The sequence below is a fragment of the Nansenia antarctica genome (genome assembly GCF_963989245.1).
Source record: "Nansenia antarctica genome assembly, chromosome: 14".
In the NCBI taxonomy this organism is placed as follows: domain Eukaryota; kingdom Metazoa; phylum Chordata; class Actinopteri; order Argentiniformes; family Microstomatidae; genus Nansenia; species Nansenia antarctica.
In genome coordinates, this window is record NC_137684.1 from 13,465,604 (window position 1) to 13,480,088 (window position 14,485).

The window sequence follows — 14,485 nt, forward strand, 5'->3', positions numbered from 1 at the left end:
GGTTCTCCCTCTCTGTCTCCAGCTGGCTCACGATGTCCTTGCTCTTCTGCAGGAGGGCCTCCAGGTTCTGGATCTTCTGGTCCTTATCCCCAATCTGACGCAGAACCTGTTCCAGATCATTCTACACACGGGGGAGGGGAACGGAAATAAAACATTAAATACATTCAGCTACCTAGACTAGTCATTCAACGACAGATGTTTGTGATCACTAACATGTTTCAGAACAACGCAGACAGCATCAGTGGAGTGAATGCTATAGGAGAGAAGTGCATAACTCAACATTTTCATGGTCGATTAATCAGTGGCTGGTAGGCAACATGGTAGTAGTCACTCTATGAGTAGAGGGCTGCAAGGGAGTTTCCCTGGCTACACAGTGTACAGGTTTACAGGTGTGTTACCTTTGCCTGCTTGCAGTTCTGTCATCATGTGAAGCGCATTGAGTCACATCTTGTGAGAAATGCTACAAATAAAACTTGACTTGATTTGATTGGTGGTAGCCATGGCAGCCGTGTGCCCCGTCAGTACCTGGGCCTCGCGGAGTTTGCCGTTGGTGGTCTGCTGCAGCGCCGTCACCTCCTGATGCTGCTGCTTGGCCTTCTCCAGCTGGTGCTGCACGTCGGTGGTCTTACCAGCGCTCTCCTTCAACTGGCAGAAGAGGAAAGACAGAGGAGAGAGCCAACACATCAGAGGAACTCCCAGCACATCGACACCACTACAACCGAAGCTCTACCTAACACACTGAGCATGTCAATTCATACAGCAATACCTAGAAAACACACCCAAGATTCTTGAAAAAACAGCCTGTATCAATATATACCTGCCTTCATCCTGTCATCTCCTCTGTGTACCCAGCATAGATAGAACTCATAGATAGAACTCATAGATATAGAAATATCCCTAAAGGCCAATGCACACGGCGTGCGATTTTGTCACACGACAACATTTGATTCTCAATTATTTCAATTATTTCAATTGGTGTGAATGGAGAATCGAATGTTGTCGTGCGATAATATCGCAACGCACGCCGTGTGCATTGTCTCATTCAATACAATGGAATCGAATTGGAGATTTTTCATCACCAGACTACGTTCGGAGCCATACCCCTACCTCCCAGGATGCATTGCGAATCATCTACAGTCAGCCAACTGTCTTTTAAGTCCCATATCTCAAAGCTAGTCTCTAAGCTCACGGTAGGTTTCTATTTTAGAAACAAATCATGCTTTTCCCATGGAACCAGGAAATATCTTGTATCAACGACCTTCTGACCTCTGCTAGATGATGGTGACCTCCTGTCCATGAACGCCCCCCCAACGGGACCTCCCGCCCCCGCAAGAAAAATGTTCAATGTCAATTTGGTTCATGTTTTTTTTTATAATAATTTTTTTTATAATAATATTTTTCTCCCAGTTGTATATGGCCGAAATATGTTTATGTGGTCGAAATATGTTTATTCTGTGTCATTTGCCTAATTTATGTGCACCCTCATTTAATATGTTTCTCCTCTGTGCGTTTTGCTGCCACGCTTGTCCGCTTGTCTCCTCGTTTCACGAAGGGCGGGGCTCAGCTCCCTCCACACACACGCTCTGACGTGCTCATCTCAAACAAGCCATTCGTCTCTGCTGTAAGTGCAAATAAAGGCCAACAATAATAGTTTTAGTAATGGACGGACGTAGACCCCAAACCTCTGTGACAAGCAGGCTAACTTCCCGCGTTTATTAAACGCACCCAACCCGAATCTGGCGATATGGACGATTTTAGACGCTTTTTAGGGGTGCTTGAGTATCCCTAAATTTCATCTCAGCACGATCTAAAATAGAATAATGATTATTATTATTATCATTATTATTATTATTATTTTCTGAAATCATTCTAGCCCAATTACAGTCATGATGTTACACACTCCGGTCCAGTAGCCTACATACACGCACCTCGTTGGTCCGCAAGTAGTCTCGCGCTTCGCCCGGAGAATAACTGTTTAGTGTGTGTGTGTGTGTGTGGTAAGGAACCGTAGCAAATATAAGAGGAGAAATTAACATTTCACAACGGGGGGGGGGGGGGGGGGGGGAAGTGGAGGTGGAGGATCCATGCCAAAAAAGTGTTTAAGTACGCTGCCCCCTCTGCCTGGAATACTCTCCAGAAAGACTTAAAATTAAAACAACTAATCAGTTATGATGCTTTTTAAAGGTCTTAGAAGGTAATCGGGAATCGGGATCGGGGTCTAAGTACCTGTTCCTCTGAGCGGGAGAGTTTGAGCTGCAGGTCGGCGGCTTGCTGCTCGCGGTCCTTCAGCTTCTCCCCAGACAGCTGCCTCTGCTCCTTCAGCCTGCCCTGCACCTCGCCCAGCTGACGCTCCGCCTCCAGCAGCTTAGCATGCAGCTACGTCAGGGAGAGAGAGAGAGGAGGGGAAATACATGGTTAATGGACTGACTTATATAGCGGCTTTATCCAAAGCCCTTTACAACGGCCTCTCATTCACCCATTCACACACAAATGGCGGCAAGCTACCATGCAAGGCGCCGGCCCGCTCACTGGGAGCAATTTTGGGTTCAGTGTCTCGCCCAAGGACACTTCGACATGTGGCCAGCCGGGGCTCGAACCGCCGATCTGCCAACCTTGCCGATCATTAGACGGCGGCTCTACCTCCTGCGCCACAGCCGCCCCATGGAGGTGGAGTGAATGATGGAGGTGGGGCAAGCTTTATTCTGTACATATTCTTATACTGTACATAGCTACCTTTAACTGTACATAGCTTACTGTTTATCCATCCCTGAAGTTGAATCTAATCTACCGTATTTTCCGGACTATAAGTCGCACCCGAGTATAAGTCGCAGCAGGCCAAAAATGGGTCATGAAGAGGAAAAAACCACATATAAGTCGCACTGGACTATAAGTCGCATGGTTCAAGGGAACGGGCTTGGCGGAATCAGCGGGGAAAGAAGACCCTGTTGAGCTTGACTCTAGTCTGGCACTGTGAAGAGACATGAGAGGATTTGTAAGCCCAGGAAGGACATAATTCACGTTGAAACTTCTTCTGAAAGGTTAAGGAATACTTGTATTATCGAGTGTAAAGTCCGCTAGCTAGCGCGGGGCTAACAACATGGCGTCGCGGAGGAAAAATGAAACTTTGAACAGCCTCTAAAAGGTAATAAATGACTTAACATCGTGTATAACGTTCATAATAGCGTGTATAACGTTGATAATATAGTGCTTAATGTCCACATTGTCGAGTGTAACGACTATTTATCGTGTATGAGGCCATGACAAAGATAGCTTGGTGAAAACGAAAGTAGTCAGGATGCTACAAACAATGCAACATTGAACAGCCTCTAAAAGGTAATAAATGACTTTAATATCGTGTATAACATTCATAATAGGATTTGTAAACCCAGGAAGGACATAATTCACGTTAAAACTTTTTTCTGAAAGGTTAAGGAATACTTGTATTATCGAGTGTAAAGTCCGCTAGCTAGCGCGGGGCTAGCGGAGGCTAGCAACATGGCGTCGCGAGAGAAAATGAAACTTTGAACAGCCTCTAAAAGGTAATAAATGACTTTAATATCGTGTATAACGTTGATAATATAGTGCTTAATGTCCACATTGTCGAGTGTAACGACTATTTATTGTGTATAAGGCCATGACAAAGATAGCTTTGTGAAAACGAAAGTAGTCAGGATGCTACAAACAATGCAACATTGAACAGCCTCTGAAAGGTAATAAATGACTTTAATATCGTTTATAACGTCCATAACATTGTGTATAAGGTCCATAACATCATGTTTAATGTCCACATTGTCGTGTTTAATGTCCACATTGTCAAGTATAATGGCTATTCTATCGTGTATGAGGCGCTAGCGGAAGTTACTCCTTGGTTCATGTCAGTCAGAGATTACCGTATGTCAGTTCATGTCAGTCAGAGATTATGAATTATTGATATATAAATCGCACCTGACTATAAGTCGCAGGACCAGCCAAAGTATGAAAAAAACCGCGACTTATAGTCCGGAAAATACGGTAATCGAATCTATTCAAGGGGCACACATTATAGATCACTAGGTCTAAAATAAGACTTTCAAATCTGATCACTCTAATCTATCAAATTGTAAAAATCCAATCTATAGTTGGTCTAATCTCTTCATCTCTTCAGGTTACACCTTAACTACTCCTCCTGAGACTAGTCTACTATCTACTGCCCCCCAGCACTGCATCTCCTGAGACACCCGCTTTTCCCCTTTACTGTGTCCCCTAAAACTTCTACTGCCCCCCTTGTACTGTTTCTCTGTTCTCCAGTGTCTATATATATTTAAAAACAAACAAAAAAACATGTTTTTCCTTCTATCACTGAGACTGCCAATGGCCCCAGGCCTGAGCTGGATTACTCTTCCTGCTACGACTGGTGGATTGATGATTCACTTGCTTAGTCAAATGTATTGGTTGTCGCTTTGGAATAAGGCTTCTGCTAAATGCCAAACATGTAAAAACTCATACTAATCTCTGGACGTGAGTAACGTGTGTGTGTCTGCCCAGGCTAGTGACTGACTGACTGACTGACTGACTGACTGACTGGTTGATGTGTGACGTGTGTGAGTCTGCCCAGGCTAGTGACTGACTGACTGACTGACTGACTGGTTGACGTGTGACGTGTGAGTGTCTCCTGACCTGGCCGATCTCACTCTGCTGCTGCAGGCCCTGGCTCTCCCTCTCCTCCCTCTGCTGCCGCAGCTGCTTCCTCTCCGCCTTCAGCTCGCCGTGCTTCAGCTCCAGCCCCGCCAGCTCCCTCTTCAGCCGGGCCGCCTCCTCGGCCCGCTCCCCCAGCTCCGCCTGGGCCCTCCCCAGGGAGGCCTCCGCCCCGGCGCCCCGGGCCTGGAGCTCCTGCACCTCCAGCTCTCTCTGGTGGAGGCTGGCCCGGGCGGCCTTCTGAGCTGCCTGCTCCGACACCCGCGCCTCCTCCTGCTCCTGGAGCTCCTTCTCCCTGCGCGCTAGCTTCTCAGTCAGGGTCTAGGATAGGGAACCAGGAAGGAACGGATCAGAATATTAGACATCAAGGCAGGGTTCCCACACCTTCTGAAACATCAGATTCAAGCACCTTTCATCTAGGTGAGAATTGATATAATAATAGGAACTCTCCGCTCACAGACAACAATTAAAAAGAGAGGCTTGAATGTGTGAACACTAGATGGTCTCTTGCCTTCTCTACCACAGCACAGCAAAACGATGTATTGCGAAATATGTGTAAAGTTAAGCAATACAGAGACTTATTTACTAGTTGACGAGCTACTGACGAGGTTAGTAAAATATATATATATTTATTTTTGAGAGAGAGGGGAATTCAAGCACTTTCAATGACCCATGTCTATTTTCAAAAACTTTGAAAGACCTTGATTTTTTTTCTCTCAAATTCACAAACTTTCAAGGATTTCAAGGACGCGTGGGAGCCCTGTCAAGGTCATGACATAAGGACAAACATTTTAAAAGAGACTTTTATGCACGAGACACACTGCTAGGTGTGCATAGGAACATTCCCCTCTTGGTCTCACGTGTAGATCTTAATCAAACGAGATCACGTTTCCAAATGTGGAAACTTGGATTACACAGAAAAACTTCCTCCCAGGGGTGTAAAAAAAAAGAAGAAAAAAAGCCTCAACCTTTCAGCGCGACGAGCTCCAGCCTTCGCTAACCCTGCGGACCATGGAAAAGAACACCCTACCCTCTCACTTGAAACGTGCCGACAGAGGAGAGGAGGTGTGGGATGACATCTCTAAGGGCACTGTTTTTATCGACCGGGACCGGAGCGGCCGGAAAGAAGAGGGGGTGCGTACGTGCAGTAAACCTGGCACCCAGAGGGTGACAAACAACACAATGCTGGTAATGGCCAACGCCGCTAACGAGGGAGCGTGACAGGGACACTGGTCATCCTAAACAGATCCTATTTCCTCTGGTGGCCCTCCCTCCCTCCCTCCCTCTCTACCCTCTGTTACACAGCAGCTGACCCTGATTTATTAATGTCTCTGGACTCCAACTCTCTCACCACTGCCCCCCCCCCGCCCTCCCCTCACCCCCTACTTCCCTCTCCTTGCCATGTCCTTGTTCCTGCGATTCTCACCTCTGCCTCTCTCCATCTACTGTGTCTCGGCCACGTGTTCTCTCCTGCTGTTGCCCTCTCTCAAGCCCTTCTCCCGTCTCCCGTGTCCCAGCTCAACTGCCCATCCCTCCTGCCTCCTCCTCCTCCTCCGCCCCCCCCCTGCGGTTTCCCTATGTTGTCTTATGCTTTCAGTTACACGTCCTCATCTAATCTCTCTCTTCCCACCGTAATCTCCTCTCCTGTCTTTTGTTGGCTGTGTGTATCCAGTCACTATGCCCAGACTGGGGGGGGGGGGGGACTGGTGAGCCTCCAGGTCCTTAACCCCCCCGTCCGTCCGTCCGTCCATCCGCCCGCTCTCCAAGACACCGACTTTGGAAAGAGAGCAGCTGTGCTGGGGGGGGGCACGACTGATACGCCTGATGCGGAGGGATAATCCCTGCCTGGCAACTTCCACAAGGACCCTCTGAGCCTCGCGGCTCGTCCCTGCGGTTACCTGTGGTCGTACGTCACCCCAAGTTGACAGGCCTGGCATGGCAGACATCTCCCCCTGCTGGTTTAATTATAGGCCTGCGTGTGTCTTTTGTAAAGAACCCTCCCAGCCTGATGACAGGAGAGCATTGTGATAGTGAGTGCTGTCCCCGAGGGAGGCAGGTTTAGAGAGGCTGGTATGTTTTGTGTGTGTGTGTGGGGGGGGGGGGGGGCGGTTGGTATGGCTTGTTAAAATCACAGCAGTAAACTGCATCTTTAGGCTGGTCCGATCATGTTTTTGTGCTTTATGTTTGAGTTACATTCTCTTTCATCTGTTACAATCGGAAAGCCGTGGAATAACTACAGTACAGGGTTCCTACAGTACCCTGAAGTGGTAATTTAAGACCTTTCTAGACCTTTTTTAGACCTCTTTGAATATGATTTTAGACCTATTCGCGGCACCATATGATAGCTTTTTGTCATCCTCGAGGTGATGACATTTAATTAGGGATTTCACTGCCATACAGACAAAAAAGGAAGCGGATTGGCATTTTTTTGGTTCCAGCTTGATTAATTGCCGCGTAAATAGATGTGGTCGTGGTAGTTTTAAGACCAGCACGGGAACCCTGTAAGTATTTATGCTGTTGACATCTAGGGGTTTAACTATCAGACGTGAATCATGTGTGTGTGTGCGTGTGTGTGTGTGTGTGTGTGTGTGTGTGTGTGTGTGTGTGTGTGTGTTACCTGACTCTGTTGCTGCAGGTTGTTCAGGGAGCCCTGCAGTGTGTGGATCTGTTGGGTGTACACCGCCGCCTCCTGGGGTCCCTTCTCCAGCTCTGCTTTCAGCTGGCCGATGGTCGTCTGTCATGAACAACCAGACATCATCTGAGAAACGTTCTCGTCTCGTGGACAGGAGTCACATGACAAACATTCACATGCCATGACTCTGATGGGCATACGAAACATCCAGACACACTGAACACACGCTCTACGAAGGCGTTATAACGGGTACGCAGTCACAAACAGACCAGGGTTCCCACACCTTCTGAAACATCACATTCAAGCACCTTTCAAGGACTTTCAAGACTCAATTCCCTCAAATTCAAGGAGCCAACACGGCATAGTTTGAGACAGACCTAGATGAGAATTTATATAATAGGAACTATCCGCTCACAGACAACAATTAAAAAGAGAGGCTTGAATGTGTGAACACTAGATGGTCTCTTGCCTTCTCTACCACAGCACAGCAAAACAATATATTGTGAAATATGTGTCAAGTTAAGCAATAGAGACTTATTTACTAGTTGACGAGCTAAGTAAAACATTTTAGAATAAAAAATGTTGAGAGAGAGAGAGAGAGAGAGGGAAATTCAAGCACTTTCAATGACCCATGTCAGACACACTTGAGACACCTAATAGGGCGACATTCTGTTTCTGAATCACGATATAAACTTGGTCTGAACCCAGGGGCCGACTGTAACAGAGCGCTTTACCTCCAGATCACGAATCTTCAAGAAAGAGCAAGGGTTGGAGGAAAATGAGTGTAAGAAAGGGAAGGGAAAGGGAAGAAAGGGAAAGGAGAGAGAGACAGGGACACAGGTGAGTACTAACAGACACACTACACAGAGACCACAGGACACGAGCCAGAGCAAACTGTTTGCTCACAAAGGCCGGCCTGAGCAAGGCGCTGTGCAGAGGATTACATCAAGAAATGTGACAGCTGGGGCGCTTAGGTGGCGTAGCGGGTTAAGCGTCGACCATGTAACCGCAGGGTCCCCGGTTCGAATCCGCCGGGGACATATCCTGCATGTCATCCCACCTCTCTCTCTCACCCATCCTTCCTGTCTAATTCTCCACTTTATCTATCAATAAAAAATGAAAAATGTGAGTGGGACTGCCCCACTCAGAAAAAATTACTTGTGAACTTAAGAAATGTGACAGCAGCAGGTGAACCCGGGAGCTAGTCGGCAGCCGATCAAACGTTCAGACTTTAATTCTGAATAAATGTCAACGTTGTTGAAAATGAACGACACACTCGCTCGCTATCCAACTAACACGGCTTGTTTTGTGAGCCTGCTAACAATGTAAAGTAGTGTTCTAGTTAACTAGATAGTAGTAGGGTTGGGTACCGAAAACCGGTACCGGTTGCATTTGCTCACATTACTAGCATCGACTTTGGCACAAGTACTAATAAGACCCTGGAGTACTGATTCCTAGATGATTTGGGCTTCGTTATCAGGTTTCCAAGGTGATATTCACTGTAAAAGCTGTTGTTTTTTTAGGCGGAGACTGAATTTGAGATGTTTTATAATGTTCTAGCTCTATTTGCTCTGACACAGTAACATAGATTTTGATTCTGACACTTCTACAGCCACCCCACAGGTGTTAGCTTTCATTTGATAACAATATCATTATGAAGGCCCTTGTGATTGTGGAGATATTCTATATTCACTGTGGGCATGTCATTTCGAGCAGAAAACCAGAAAAATGAGGTGGATAAGATCTGGTTAAAGTTCCACTCAGTTTACGTAATCGAGACTGAATCGCTCTCAACATGCGCGAGGCGACGCGCTTGCAAAACAGTTTTGTAATTGGTCTGAATTTAGCTGGAAATTTGGATTTAACAACGACACAATATTGGCAGGGGAAAAGAATTGGAGTCGAATTTTTATAGACAACGGATTTACATATTGGAAAAACATGCAGCTAAAATCCAGGGAACATTTGGACAATACGAGACACAAGGGAGCTGTGGTCGCATGCTCTTATTACAGGGCAATATGTGCGGTGCAAAAATAATCTAACGGCGGAGGTACGGTAAACAGGGCTCATGTCGATGTCATCAAAGGTAAACGTTCTTTTTCTCAGCTGATAATATGCATTACCTTGCTGTTGGTTGTTTACCTAATGCTCCATCTGACTGTCACACTGTGATTTGACTGACGCTGTTGTGTAAACAGTTAATGAGTAACGTCAGCCCGTTTTGTGCATGTACTCTCATGTAGGCCTACTTCGTATTGATGAGCTGATAATCTTTCAGTGTGTGTGTGTGTGTGTGTGTGTGTGTGTGTGTATGTATGTGACTGTCAGTCACAAGTTTATATTCTACGAATGTTGTTCAGTGCTGTATGCGCGTTCCCGGTTCTGTGTGTACGTCTGCAGGTCTTCAGCCAAGGAGACGACATCTGCCTCAAGGGCAACATCATCAAAGACCTCTGAGTCACTATGGACACCAACTATAGTCTCAATCACTATGGACACCAACTATAGTCTCCATCACTATGGACACCAACTATAGTCTCCATCACTATGGCGACCAGCACTCACCTTCCCCATGCAGACCAGCTACAGCCACTGTCACCATGTAAACTGTCAGCCTTTGTCAGTATGGAGCTTCAGCCTCCATCATGGAGACTCTTCAACACATCCCTTGTGGAGCAGCACTGACAGACTTTACCAAGCATCCGTTTACTGTAGTTATATCACTATTACACAGTTTACTGTAGTTATATCAGTATTACACAGCAGTGAGATGTAGTTATATCAGTATTACACAGCAGTGAGATGTAGTTATATCAGTATTACACAGCAGTGAGATGTAGTTATATCAGTATTACACAGCAGTGAGATGGGACAGTTATGGTATTTTGGGCCCCAAAACAACGCTAACTTTGATATACTTGGGTATCCATAAACCATAATGAGGTTTACTGAAAAGAAAAAGTAAAACAGCTGGAAGCAATATCTGACTGTTTGTCAGTCTTACATCTGAAGCTCTCTGTCTACACAGTTATGTGCCAAGTGTAGGAAAGTTATTTAAACATTTGACAATGTGCTGAATTCAACTTAAGTTGAACAGTTGTTTAGAGAATGAACAAAGAAATATCTATTAGTTCAATAAATAGTTACATTGTTTCAAATGTTTCAACTTCTTTCAAAGTGTTGTGTGTAGAGTGTAGGCTCTGCCAACATGGATGGACCAGGACTGTAGCTCCCATTGAGACACACAGAGGACATGACCTTGGTGGTTTTGAGCCATAATACAACCAGTCTGATTGCTGTGAAATGACTTGTGATGAATATAATAATCATAATAATCATAATCATAATAATAACTTTTTATTTGCATAGTGCTTTTCCTGCAAATGTTGCAGCTATGTGTAATATGGTCAACTCTCTCTCTCTGGGAAAGACATGCTTAAGGGCCTCTAAATGGACCCTGGCTATGGTCTGTGATGTAACAATGACTGAAGTTAGAATTCTTCTAAAACATTACACACATCACATCCAGTCATTAAGAATCTCACAGTGTGATGACATAACAATGTAGAACATGCAGCTGGGCTTCTAGAATCCATCTGCAGTACACATGCCGTTCATTTACCTGCAAGTCCTCTGTGAAGAGCTAGATAGATAGACAGTTATTTGTCTCACAAACTTTTCCAAACTTTTTCCAATCTTACAATCAGCAGACATGAATCCTAGTGCGTCTATTCAATCGATGGCCTCCTTGTATGTAGGAGATCTCCACAGGGACACCACTGAGGGAATGCTGCATGAGAAATTCAGCCCTTCTGGTCCAATCATCTCTATAAGAGTGTGCAGGGATTTGATAACAAGCCGATCTCTTGGGTATGCCTTTGTCAACTTTCACCAGCAAGCTGACGCAGAGCGTGCCCTGGACACCATGAACTTTGATGACGTCAATGGAAGACCTATGCGCATCATGTCTCAGCGTGACCCTTCTCTGAGGAATAGTGGGGTCGGCAACATCTTCATCAAGAATTTAGTGGAGACTTTTGACAGCAAGCACCTCTACGACATGTTCTCTGAGTTTGGGGACATCCTTTCCTGCAAGGTAGCATCTGATGAGAATGGCTCTAAAGGCTTTGGCTTTGTGCAGTATAATACCCAGGAGGCCGCTGAGAGAGCTATTAAGAGACTCAATGGCATGTTATTGAGTGGCAGAAAAGTGTTTATTGGACACTTCAAATCTTGCGATGAACGAGAGGCTGAACTTGGATCCAGGGCTCGAGAGTTATATTTACATCAAAAACTTTGGAGAGGATATGGATGACCAACGCCTTAAGGAGAGGTTTGAAAGATTTGGACCAGCCCTGAGCGTCCGTGTCATGACTGATGGCGCTGGTAAATCCATGGGTTTTGGATTTGTCAACTTCGAAAGGCATGAGGATGCCAAGAGAGCCATTGATGAGATGAATGGCCAGGAGATAAATGGGAGATGGATCTACGTGGGCCGTGCCCTGAAGAGAGGAGAGCGCCAGACTGTAAAATAAGGTGATAGTCATGGTAAACATTGTTGATGTATTTGAGGGATGAAAAACATCTCACTAAACAGGGTTTCTCTCGACCAGGGTGTCAACCTGTATGTGAAGAACTTGCATGACCGCTTGGATGATGGGCAGCTTCACAAAGAGTTCTCCCACTTTGGAACGATCACCAGTGCAAAGGTGATGATGGAGGGTGGACGCAGCAAGGGATTTGGCTTTGTGTGCTTCTCCTCCCCTGAGGCGGCCACCAAGGCTGTGACTGAGATGAACGGCCGCATCGTGGCCACCATGCCCCTGTATGTGGCCCTGGCCCAGAGCAAGGAGGAGCGCAAGGCTCACACAACCAACCAGCACATGCAGAGGATGGCCAGCGTCTGCACCGTTCCCAACCCAGACATCAACCTCTACCAGGTTGCTCCCCCACCTGGATTCTTCATGGCTGCCATTCCACAGGCCCAGCAGCCTGCTGTCCATGTCCAGGACCAGGAGCCTCTCCCTGCCTCCATTCTGGCTGTCGCTGCCCATGATGACCAGAAGCAGATGATATGTGAGTCTATTTGTTTGTTTCTATGGATCCCCATTAGCTGTTAGTTACTGTTACTCTGATATTTACTCTCCCTCCCTCCAGGTGAGAGTCCCATCTCATCCATCCACAACATGCTAGATGTCGCTGTGCTGGAGGCCCAGTGGACTGAGGAGGCTGCACAGAACGTGGCCCTGGCCCAGCGCAACAAGGAGGGCCAGACTCACACAACCAACCAGCACATGCAGAGGATGGCCAGTGTCTGCACCGTTCCCAACCCAGACATCAACCTCTACCAGGTTGCTCCCCCACCCGGATTCTTCAAGGCTGCCATTCCACAGGCCCAGAACTGTGCTGCCCCATGTTGGACCAACCAGCTGGCTCTCACCTCTCCGCACAAAGGTCAGTATATTTAATGAAGCCACCCTGCACATAGAGACAAGACCACTATCCAAAGATTTGCCATAAATATATTTGAATATGATTATCTTCCCTCTCAGCTACCCAGGCCTTGAGAAAGCGTCCTGAGTCTATTTGTTTGTTTCTATGGATCCCCATTAGCTGTTACAGTTACTGATATTTACTCTCCCTCCCTCCAGGTGAGAGTCCCATCTCACCCATCCACAACATGCTAGATGTCGCTGTGCTGGAGGCCCAGTGGGCTGAGGAGGCTGTACAGAACGTGGCCCTGGCCCAGAGCAAGGAGGAGCGCAAGGCTCACAGCACCAACCAGCACATGCAGAGGATGGCCAGCGTCTGCACCGTTCCTAACCCAGACATCAACCTCTACCAGGTTGCTCCCCCACCTGGATTCTTCATGGCTGCCATTCCACAGGCCCAGCAGCCTGCTGTCCATGTCCAGGACCAGGAGCCTCTCCCTGCCTCCATTCTGGCTGTCGCTGCCCATGAGGACCAGAAGCAGATAATACGTGAGTCTGTGTGTTTATTTCTATGGATCCCCATTAGCTGTTACAGTTACTGTTACTGATATTTACTCTCCCTCCCTCCAGGTGAACGTCCCATCTCATCCATCCACAACATGCTACATGTCACTGTGCTGGAGGCCCAGTGGTCTGAGGAGGCTGCACAGAAATCTGGCCACATCCCATCTTGAGTTCCAAGCGGCTAAGATCCAGACTTTTTAAACCGACTTCACGGATAAAGCATATTTAAGCATTGAAAAGATATTGCAATATTAATAAATTATTTCATTACAAAATTAAATTGATTGACTCAGCTATGTCTAGAAAAGGGTAAGCTGGACCTCGATGATACAAGTTAAAGCCCTGGTTGGACCAGATAGACCAGGCCAAGACAAGGCCTCCTTGACCAGCAATGCACCTCCCAGCTCAGCATCGCTGTCTTTCTCTCTCCACAGTAGTGGGGATTACTCCCCCGAATCCGTTGCATTGCAATATTTTGGCTTGACTAGCGAGTGTGTCGTTGATTTTCAAACCATGTTGAAAGGAATTGACATTTTTCCGAATAAAAGTCGGAACAATTTCATTGTTCCCGGGTTTCACCGGCTACCGTCACGAATCATCTCAACTTCCAAACTGGGACTAAGTCGATGATTCTATTTAGGTGCACAACGTCTGCCTGAGGGGACCCTAAGCAGGAGGTAGTGGTCACATGCACTAGCAGGGGTCTCCATGAGGAACTACTAAAGCAAGGTGAATGATGGGTACTGTAGTTTAGTAGCCTGAGGAGCTCGGTGCAGCAGGATTGCCATGGAGCTGAGAGCTTTCTTCATAATTTAGACAGAAAGGTCAGAGGATAGTGTGTGTCTTAACAGGTCTGCAACAAGGGGAAGGGTCATGAAGTTCATTAGTTAACTGATCACTTTTCAAAAAATGCCGGTCGAGAGAGGACACTGGCGTTGCTTGTTCGCCGCTTCTCCGCCTGAAATCTAGATATTCTTGCAGTATCCAGAGTAGATTGTCCTACAAAGACACTAAGATTTAGATTTAGTAATCTAAATCAACAATCTAACAATTGAGATGGATAAAGCAACGTGGAACAGTGTTGCCTAGCATGAGGATATTCAATAATTTTGTTTAATCTCTTTTCATTTTAAACTCAGAGGAAATCAGTTCTGCTCTTTACATCTCTGTTGGGACTACC

The 14,485-nt window shown here is 46.4% G+C and overlaps 1 protein-coding gene and 1 pseudogene across 2 annotated transcripts in view; one reads left to right on the forward strand and one right to left on the reverse strand.

The window, feature by feature from the left end:
- eea1 (early endosome antigen 1) overlaps window positions 1-14,485 on the reverse strand; it is a gene marked incomplete at its 5' end in the record, with an annotated part of 45,441 nt that overhangs the window by 17,618 nt on the left and 13,338 nt on the right. The window contains 5 exons of the mRNA XM_080545156.1: window positions 1-121; window positions 526-645; window positions 2,227-2,376; window positions 4,657-4,995; window positions 7,292-7,408. The exon at window positions 1-121 is cut by the window's left edge and continues 83 nt beyond it. Coding sequence (XP_080401282.1) covers window positions 1-121; window positions 526-645; window positions 2,227-2,376; window positions 4,657-4,995; window positions 7,292-7,408 — 847 coding nt within the window. The remainder of the gene's footprint in view (window positions 122-525; window positions 646-2,226; window positions 2,377-4,656; window positions 4,996-7,291; window positions 7,409-14,485) is intronic.
- Window positions 11,022-12,777, forward strand: LOC308170413 (polyadenylate-binding protein 1-like; annotated as a pseudogene). Its single transcript has 2 exons — window positions 11,022-12,351; window positions 12,661-12,777. The product of its transcript is annotated as a polyadenylate-binding protein 1-like (transcript).